General features: G+C 50.0%; 2 protein-coding genes across 2 annotated transcripts in view; one reads left to right on the forward strand and one right to left on the reverse strand.

Annotated features, from left to right (window-relative positions):
* The window catches only part of GRK4 (G protein-coupled receptor kinase 4), a 100,003-nt gene extending 99,410 nt beyond the window's left edge, over window positions 1-593 (reverse strand). The window contains exons 1-2 of the mRNA XM_012557595.2: window positions 544-593; window positions 4-343 (exon numbers count right to left, since the gene is read on the reverse strand). Of these exons, the coding sequence (XP_012413049.2) occupies window positions 4-343; window positions 544-593 (390 nt within the window). The remainder of the gene's footprint in view (window positions 1-3; window positions 344-543) is intronic.
* NOP14 (NOP14 nucleolar protein) overlaps window positions 427-8,946 on the forward strand; it is a 21,454-nt gene continuing 12,934 nt past the window's right edge. Inside the window, exons 1-6 of the mRNA XM_004383504.2 lie at window positions 427-786; window positions 4,978-5,112; window positions 5,584-5,725; window positions 6,714-6,853; window positions 7,314-7,448; window positions 8,023-8,145. Coding sequence (XP_004383561.1) covers window positions 592-786; window positions 4,978-5,112; window positions 5,584-5,725; window positions 6,714-6,853; window positions 7,314-7,448; window positions 8,023-8,145 — 870 coding nt within the window. The 5' untranslated portion in view covers window positions 427-591. The remainder of the gene's footprint in view (window positions 787-4,977; window positions 5,113-5,583; window positions 5,726-6,713; window positions 6,854-7,313; window positions 7,449-8,022; window positions 8,146-8,946) is intronic.

Consider the following 8,946-nt stretch of genomic DNA (forward strand, 5'->3'; position numbering starts at 1 on the left):
CACCGCTGTCACTGCCGCCGCGCTGCCGCCGCCGCTCGGGCTTCTCTCGGTCCCATCGCCCTGGCCGCCCTCGCGCAACGCTCTCCTCAGGGCCGGGCCCCTGGTTCCCCCTGAGTCTCCGCCGAGCACCGCCCCAAGGGCGGGCTCACTGGCAGGGCCGCCGCCTGCGGCTCGCCCACCGGCCGGCCAGCTAACGGCTTCCCAGGAGAGGGAGCCCGAGCGCTCCTGTCGCCGCCGCGCCTGAGGCGGCGGAGGGCCACGCGGGCCACTACAACTCCCAGAAGGCACCGCGTAGACAGGAAGTGCCGTCGGGGGAAGCGAGGCCTGCTGGGAGTTGAAGTTGCTCCGAAGAAAAAGGCCAGGGTGTTAAGCCGGGGCGTGTCAAGGTCTTACCGGATGTGTCTGATTCTCGCGATATCTGCGGAGCTGGCGCAGTTGATGGGAAAAGAGACTGGGAGCTTGTATCCTGCGCCAGCACGTGTTTAGTCAGATAGCCTTGCTCCAGCGTGGCGCCTCTCCTCACAGTCTAGTTCGCCTCCTTGCCCGGGTCCGAGGCCTGTGAGGTGTCGATCGCCTAGGGGTACGTGCGCCATGGGAAAGGCCAAGTCGGCCGGGGCCCGAAGGAAGCCCCCCGGGGCCCAGGCTGGGGCGCGGGGAGTCAAGGCGAAGCCCAACCCCAACCCTTTCGAAGTGAAAGTTAACAGGCAGAAGTTCCAGATCCTGGGCAGGAAGACGCGCCACGACGTGGGGCTGCCCGGCGTGTCCCGCGCGCGGGCCATCAAGAAGGTAAGCCGAGCAGCTGCCGGGCCCGGCCCCCGCCTGACACCTCTGGTGACCCTCCTCCCACCTTCTTCCCCGCAAGATTCGGGCCCTCCCCGACCCTCCTCCCCGCTGAGTTCAGGGCCTCACCGCGATCTGTCGTGGCTGTCTGTTTGGGGCACCTTCACTAGACGCAGTTTCTTGGGGGGAAGGATGGTGCCTTCCTTGTTTTGGTGTCCCCGGTGCTTGATCCTCTGTATAGCTTTCAGTGAACGCATCTCTCCTGCTAGACTCCTCTATGGTTGTTGTCCTGTCAGCCAGACTCATAGAAAGTCAGCCAGACTCGTGGCAACTCCATGCATAGCCAGCCCTGCGCCATCCCCATGATCTGTTGTAGATGGGACTGTTGTGATCCATAGGGTTTTCACTGGCTGATCTCCGAAGTACATCGCCAGGCCTTTCTTCCTAGTCCTTCGTAGACTGGAAGCTCTGCTGAAACCTGTTTAGCATCGTAACAATACGCAAGCCTCCACTGACAGGTGCTGGCTGCGCATGAGGTGCGTTGGCCGGGAATTGAACCTGGGTCTCCCGCATGGGAAGTGAGAAGTCTACCAGTGAACCACCGCTGCCTCAGACTCCTCTAACTCAGATTCCTGCCCCTTCTGGGCTGGCCTCCAGTCGACCTGCCCCTCTGCAGCCAGGGTGGGCTACCTTATCCCGGACCTGACCACACTCGTCCCTGCTTCTTGAACTTCTTTCCTGACTGCCCGGGTTTGGTCCACTGGGCAACATACCAGCTAGCTGTAAGGTGTGGGCAAGTTGCCTACCTCTGTGTGCCTTGGTTTCCTCCTCAGTAAAACAGAGATAATGATAGGACCTACATCCGAGGCATCTTGGGGGATTACCTGTGTTCACTGAAACTGCTAGGGCAGTGCCTGGCATAGTTACACGCTCTTTATCACTGACTACTTTTATCCTTCATATCTCTGTGCTTTTGCATGGGCTGGAATGACCTAGAAAACACCTGTTCTTCCTCCAAGTCCCTGCGTGTGTGTGTCTGTCTGTCTGTCTGTCTTTCTGTCTTTGTCTTGTGGCTCCTCTCCAGCTCCCTCAGGCAGAATTCATCACTTCTATGCTGCCATGTACGTTTCTGTTACAGCCCTTTTTCACTCCAGTTTTGAACTCTGTTAGTTTAGGGGCTGTGAATCCATTCATCTTTTTATCCCTGTTGTTGTTAGGTGCTGTCAAGTTGGTTCCGACCCATAGTGACCCTGTGTATCACAGAACAAAACACTGTCTGGTCCTGCGCCATCCTTACAATTGTTATTATGCTTGAGCCCATTGTTGCAGCCACTGCATCAGTCTCTCCTTAAAGGTCTTCCTCTTTTTCGCTGACCCTCTACCAAGCATGATGTCCTCGGGTAGGGGGTAGCAGGATGAAGAATGACTATGTCTGCCCTTTGAAGCACATGACCTTGTTACTTGGGTGGTAACTCAGATCCACTGTCTGTGTAGAGTCTCACAGGACTCAGTACCTTCACTTCAACTTCAATCCAATGAGTGGCATTCTGCATGCACCTTCTGTCATGTTACTGGTGTGCTCCACAATAGCTGTGGTTACTCTGAGGAGGACACGTTTGTAGCTGGTAAGTGGCAGGGCCAGGCTTGAATTGAGGTCTGATTGTGGAGCTTTCATGCAACGCTGAGCTCTCCTGTTGAAGGTCTCTTCTAGCTCCTGGGAAATCAGAGGTGAATAGGTCTTGGTCTGATCTGTATTCAGGCACACAGTATGCCATCCAGTTGAGTTTTAATTGAATTAAACATTGGCCTTTCTGCTAGGAGCTGATGGTGTGTGATGGACTTCTCCAAATGGGATGTGTTCTGTCTTTGCAGGACTGGAAGAGGGAGTAAATTAAACGGGCAGCCAGTGCTTGCTTTTGTCTAGAAAAGAAAAGACTCTAATTAGTGTCTTCTCTTGCCTAGCTGCTTGCTGACCCTTTTCTCTCTTCTCTCCTGTTTTTGACCTTCATTGGCCATGTTGGTTTCTTAGACTTTCGTTCATCTCCATCCCTGGGAAATGACGTACACCTGCAGCAGAATCTGCTCTGTCTCCTGAATCAAAGATGGTTCGGGTCTAGAGGTGAAACCAGGACGGCAAGGAGAAAGCCAGTCTCCCTCCCCTCTAGCCTTCCACGACAGTTTGTTGGTGGTGGTTGCGTTGGGTCTATTCTAACTCCTGGTGGTACTACTCCACAAAGTTTTCAAGGCTGCGGCCTTTCGGAAGCGGATCGCCAGGCCTGTCTTCTGATGCACCTCTGGGTGGGTTCAAACCACCAACTGTTCAGCTAGTAGTCGAGTGTTTAAACATAATTCAGAAATTAGAGGAATTCCTGAAGAACGCAGGAACTAAGAAACGTTCACATCCTGGGTTACATGGGGTTTCCAGTATCTGGGAGATGCCTAGTTTGTGACGAGTTTGTAAAACCATTGAATTAAACCATTACAGGGACCTTCCATTGTCTGAGGGTTCTGCCTTGGTACCAATTCCTTTTGTCACTGGTTGCTGTATAAAACCAGGTTCAATGACAGTCCCTTAGCATACTTAGGGACGTCAGCAGTGGGTATAGAGCCAGCTCAGGGCCTGGAGGCTAAAATCAGTCCTCATCCCCGGTTTATGGAATTCAACCTCAAGGACAGCCAACTTTGAATAATGCCGAAATTGTTGACTGGCTTGCTGTGGGAAATATCAGATTATCTGATACTCATTAGGCGTTTCACACCCACCATCGGCTCTGTGGGAGAAAAGACCTGGCAATCTACTCCCATAAAGATTACAGCCTAGGAAACCCTATCGGGCAGTTCTGCTCTGTTGCTGTGAGTTGGAATCAACTTGACAGCAGCCACCAACAACATTAGCTGTTAGGATTCCCTGGGTGATGGCAAACGGTGAACGCAATTAGCTGCTAACCAAAAGGTTGGAAGTTCAAGTTCACCCAGAAGTGCTTCAGAAGAAAGACCTGGCAGTCTGCTTTAAAAAAATCAGTCGCTGAAAACCCCGTGGAGCACAGTTCTGCTCTGACACACATGGGGTTGCTGTGAGTCAGAGTAGACTTGATGGCAACATTGTTTTTAGTTGTTAACATCTGTGTTTAAAATGTTGGTGTCTGTTGGTGTTCTAAATTGTAAATTATAAACCACAACCCCAAAATTTAAAAAAACAACAAACTTTTGTTCACGATCTTGCATCCTGTACGAAGGCATGGCTATAAATTTTATAGGAATGTCTTCTATGGAAAATATGCCCCTCTCCCTCCAGCATGGAAGGGATCTAAACTCATTCCACTTTTCCAAATGTATCAAAAGTGTCCAATTGTTTAGATACAGTAAGCACTTGGCTCGATTGTAATTCAGCTGCTGCAGCTGAAAAAGCAGTTTCATGCCTGGAGTTAGGCTGCGTTGCCTTGTTACCCTTCCTCCCTTTCAGCACTAACAGATAAACTCTAAAGGGGAAAATGAATTAAGTGATTGAACCGTTATCAGTGAGGATGAGTTGGTTTTCTCTTTTCGAGATTCTGTCTTCAGGAAAGGCCTGTGTGGGGTGAAGCAAATGCTCCGTAAACTCTGACGTCACAGTGCCTAGCTCCGGAACATTAAAGTCTGTCCCATTCTGATGTCCCCTTTAGTGGAGCTCACACGGGGTTTTTGTGAGGCTGTATTGTGATCTGATTTTCAGTGTGCCTAGCCTGTTACCGTAGAGTCGATTCCGACTCACAGTGACCCTGTAGGACAGAATAGACCTGCCCCAGAGGGTTTCCAAGGAGCAGCTGGTGGATTTGAACTGCCGACCTTTTGGTTAGCAGCTGAGCTCTTAACCACTGCGCCACCAGGGCTCCCCAGCGTACCTAGGCTTTACTAAAGGAGCCCTGGTGGCACAGTGGTTAAGTGCTCAGCTGCTAACCGAAAAGTCAGCGGTTTGAACCCACCAGTCTCTCTGCGGGAGAAAGATGTGACGGTTCGCTTCTGTAAAGATTACAGTCTTGGAAACCCTACGGGGCCGTTCTACCCTGTCCTATAGGTCGCTCTGAGTTGTAATTGACTAGACAGCAATGAGGTTAGACTTTATTGCTGTGAACTTTAGAATGTGCACTGTTCTAGTTTACCTTTTACTGGACATTGTAGGAAGTTTTTTTTGAGATTCTGTTACGATCTCTTTTTCAGCGTACCCAGACTTTACTAAAGGAATATAAAGAAAGGGATAAGTCCAACGTATTCAGAGACAAGCGCTTTGGGGAATACAATAGCAGCTTGACCCCAGAGGAGAAGATGACCAAGAGGTTTGCCCTGGAACAGCAGGTATGGAAGCAGTCGGAGGGGGGCTTCTGCTGCCCCCGTCACCTACACCAGGTGCAGCTGCCTTGTTGGGCCCTCGCCACCAGGTACTGCGGGAGGTCTCGAACCCTCACCTGGTCCGGCTAGGCCGGAGGGGAAGCAGCCTTCTGCAGATGTTAACTGAGGGGATAAATCTCTTAACCAAAGTGAACACTTTGTGCTGGAGGATTTCACTGAATTGCTACCTTTAACTCTGCTGGGTGAACGGAATGGGTGCAATCCTGGTGGGTGAGGCTGTGTGTTTCCCTGTGGCTTCCCCAGCCCGTTCATTTCTCTGTTTATTCTGAATCATTGCTTAAATGACCCAGAAGAATCTTAAGACTGCTCGGGATACCTGTCCAAGTTCCACATATAATGGAAAAATCATTGGGTTTTGCTAGTAATTGGAGGTGGAAATATTAGGAAACTGATTTTTTTTTTTTTTCCTTCTGTTAGCGACACCACGAGAAAAAAAGCATCTACAACCTAAACGAAGATGAAGAATTAACGCATTACGGCCAGTCTTTGGCAGATATTGAAAAGCTTAATGACGTTGTGGATAGCGACAGTGATACTGAGGAACGAGGAACGCTGTCTGGTGAGGCTGGGGGCGTGCCGCCACCACGGGGCTGCTGAGGGGCTGGGTGCTCTCTTCCAAGTTCAGTTTTCTTCCTGCTCTTCCTGGAGACATAGGATAGAAGTGTCACTGGTCGCTAATCTCCTAAGAAATTCTACAGAATTAGATTTTCTAAAGCTGTGTCACTATCTTTAAAGCCCTTCTGCTTTATAAAAAAATTTTTTATTAAGTTCAGGACTTTAAGAAGATATATATGTATGTATGGAAAGAGAGCAGAGCTGACTAACTTTTATGGGCTGAGAAACCATTTTAATATCCATCGTCTTATTTGAAGAGTCAAATGGTTAATGGGTTCAACTGCTAACCAAAAGGTTGGAGGTACGAGTCCACCCCGACACACTTTGGAAGAAAGGCCTGGCAGTCTTCCTTTAAAAAATCAGCCATTGAAAACCCTCTGGAGCACAGTTCTACTCTGACACACATGGGGTCTCCATGAGTCGGAGTCGACTCGACAAGCACTGGTTTTTCCATTCCAAATCGGATCATTTGTACCGTGTTTCATATCTCTCTTCTGCCCTGGAGAGTAGAATGAACTGAGGCTTTCCGGCTCTTGATGATTCACGCTCTTGCCATTTATCTCAGGGACGTTTTCACTCCCAGCCCCTAACGGAGCCAGAGTGAGGAACGGGAGAGAGCTGGAACAGCAGTGACCTGCAGGCTGCTCCCTGCCAGAGCCTCAACTTCTTGGGCTGTGTTTGCCCAGCTTTCACGACAATTGAATGCAGTTAGAACTTAGTTCTGTGTTTCCAGCCACTGGCTGTTCGGTGTCTCTGGGTTTGAGACCCATCCATGGTGTGTAAGGGTACCATGCTGGGGTCTCATGCCCAGCATGTGTGAGAACTTCTTCGCAAGCATAGGATCACGCGGGTCTCAAGGCTGCAGTCGGGAAGTGTTGGCAGGGCGCGGCTAAAGATTCTCCCTGGTGCCCCTTTCCACCTTTCGTCTCCAGCCGAGCTGACTGCTGCCCATTTTGGAGGGGGCGGTGGGCTCCTTAACAAGACTGCTTCACAGCAAAGCGAGGAGGGGGACAAAGCAAAGTCACGCAAAGAACTGATCGAGGAGCTCATTGCAAGGTCGAAGCAAGAGAAGGTGGGTTACTTGGTCTTCTCGGCATGGAGAGGCTACATCACAAAAGACACTCAGCAGCCTATTTCTGAGACATTTCTTTCCCTGTACATTTTTAGGCTGAATTTAATATGTCATATAAATTTTGATTAGGAATATTTTTTAAATTTTACCTCGCCTATTCTTCTGATTTTGGGGGGTGGGAGTGGAAAATATTTTGATGTGTATCAGGATTTGCAAAATATCAATGTTTTTACCAACTTAAAACAAACTGCTTAGACCATCTATATGAATGGTTTATAGCAGGAAATTATCTCTACCTGATGAGGTTTTGTCGTTTTATTTTATATACAAATTCAAGGGGTCTCTTTCCTGTGACACGCATGGTGTCGGTGAAGTGGTTACCGTGTGTGTTCTGATGCTGGGCTGCTCCGTTGGAGTGGACAGTAATGGTGTGCGCTGCTGTGTTTGCTGTCTTCCCCAGAGGGAGAGGCAGGCTCAACGGGAAAACGCCCTGGAGCTCACGGAGAAGCTAGACCAGGACTGGAAAGAAATCCAGACGCTCTTGTCACATAAAACACCCAAGTCGGAGAACAAAGAGAAGAAGGAGAAACCCAAGGTGGGAGTGAATACTGAATTTGCTTCTGTCGGTGGCTTTCTGTGAAGAAGCCGCCGGCTGTCTCTTTTGGTCTGTTTCCTTGACACTCATTGCTTCTCTTCTCCCTTCCTGCTGGGACATAAGTTTTCTGTCGAGCCTTTAAATTGAATCATCTGACGTCTGTCATGTCAGGGTGGAAACAGACTAGAAGTTACTTCAGCATCTATTCCAGGTGAATTAAAGAAACCCCAAACCAAACCTGCTGCTGTCGCGTCAGTCGGGACTCAGTGACCCCGTAGGACAGAGCAGAACTGCCCCCAGAGGGTTGCCAGGGCCGTAATCCTTACAGAAGCCCACTGCCACCTCTTTCTGCCACAGAGTGGCTGGTGGGTCTGAACTGCTGACCTTCCGGTTGACAGCCGAGCACTTAACCACTCCTCCAAAGCAGCTTTCTGTCTAGAAGAAAAAAAGACTTAGACGTGGCTGGCTTCCTCCATGACAGTGTCCAGCCAGGAAAGGGCCAGGAAACTAGCTACACAGATCTTTCTGTAGAAAAAAAATACTAACGATGAAAAACGTCTTCTTTGCCGCCCAGCCTGACCCATATGATGTGATGGTTCGTGAGCTTGGCTTTGAGATGAAGGCTCAGCCCTCGAACAGAATGAAAACAGAGGAGGAGCTGGCCAGGGAGGAGCAAGAGCGGCTCACCAAGCTGGAGGTACGGGGCGGGGGGACGGGGCCAGGGGGACCGGGGCGAGGGGGGATGGCGGTGAGGGAGGTGAGGGGGTGAGGGTGAGGGGGCAGGGATGGGAGGGATGGGGGTGACCGGACGGGGCGAGGGGATGGGGGTGACCGGACGGGGCGAGGGGATGGGGTGAGAGGGACAGGGGAGAGGGGTAGTGGTGAGGGGGGACGGGGGAGTGTGTGCAGCACTTTTAACAGAAAGGTGGCAGCAGCAGCCTGTTGAAATGTTGGGCTCTGTTTTGTAAAGCTGTGTCGCTGTCTTTTCGTTTGAAGCCCTTTCTGCTTGGTTTAGTAAGCTGGGCTTAAGTAAAACTGTTTTATCAGTGGAATCTTTTTAGTCTATTTAAAGTTTGTATTTATTCAACTGTAAATATTTTTTTGTTTTCTTATTGCAAAAGCAAAAAAGCTGAGTAAAATACAGCTGATACCCAAATATACCAAATTTAAAAAAAAGGATGTTCCTTATAATCCCTCTGTCCTAAAACTGCTGTTAATGATATAGTACATTGCCTTCTCAACTTTTTTCTATGCGTTAAAAACTTTTTTTAAATATTTCATTACTTTAAAACAAAAATGAAATGGAGACATGCTGTCATACAACTGACTGTTTTCACTCAACCCCATCGCAGCCTCATGCGGGCTGTCGTCTGTCCCCAGCAGTGAAGGTGTCGGGCAGCTGATGTTCTCGGTGTCGTCAGCCTCACTGCGGGCTGTCGTCTGTCCCCAGCAGTGAAGGTGTCGGGCAGCCGACGTCCTCGGTGTTGTCAGCCTCGTG

The sequence above is a fragment of the Trichechus manatus genome, unplaced genomic scaffold, assembly GCF_000243295.1.
Source record: "Trichechus manatus latirostris isolate Lorelei unplaced genomic scaffold, TriManLat1.0 scaffold00111, whole genome shotgun sequence".
Lineage (NCBI taxonomy): Eukaryota > Metazoa > Chordata > Mammalia > Sirenia > Trichechidae > Trichechus > Trichechus manatus.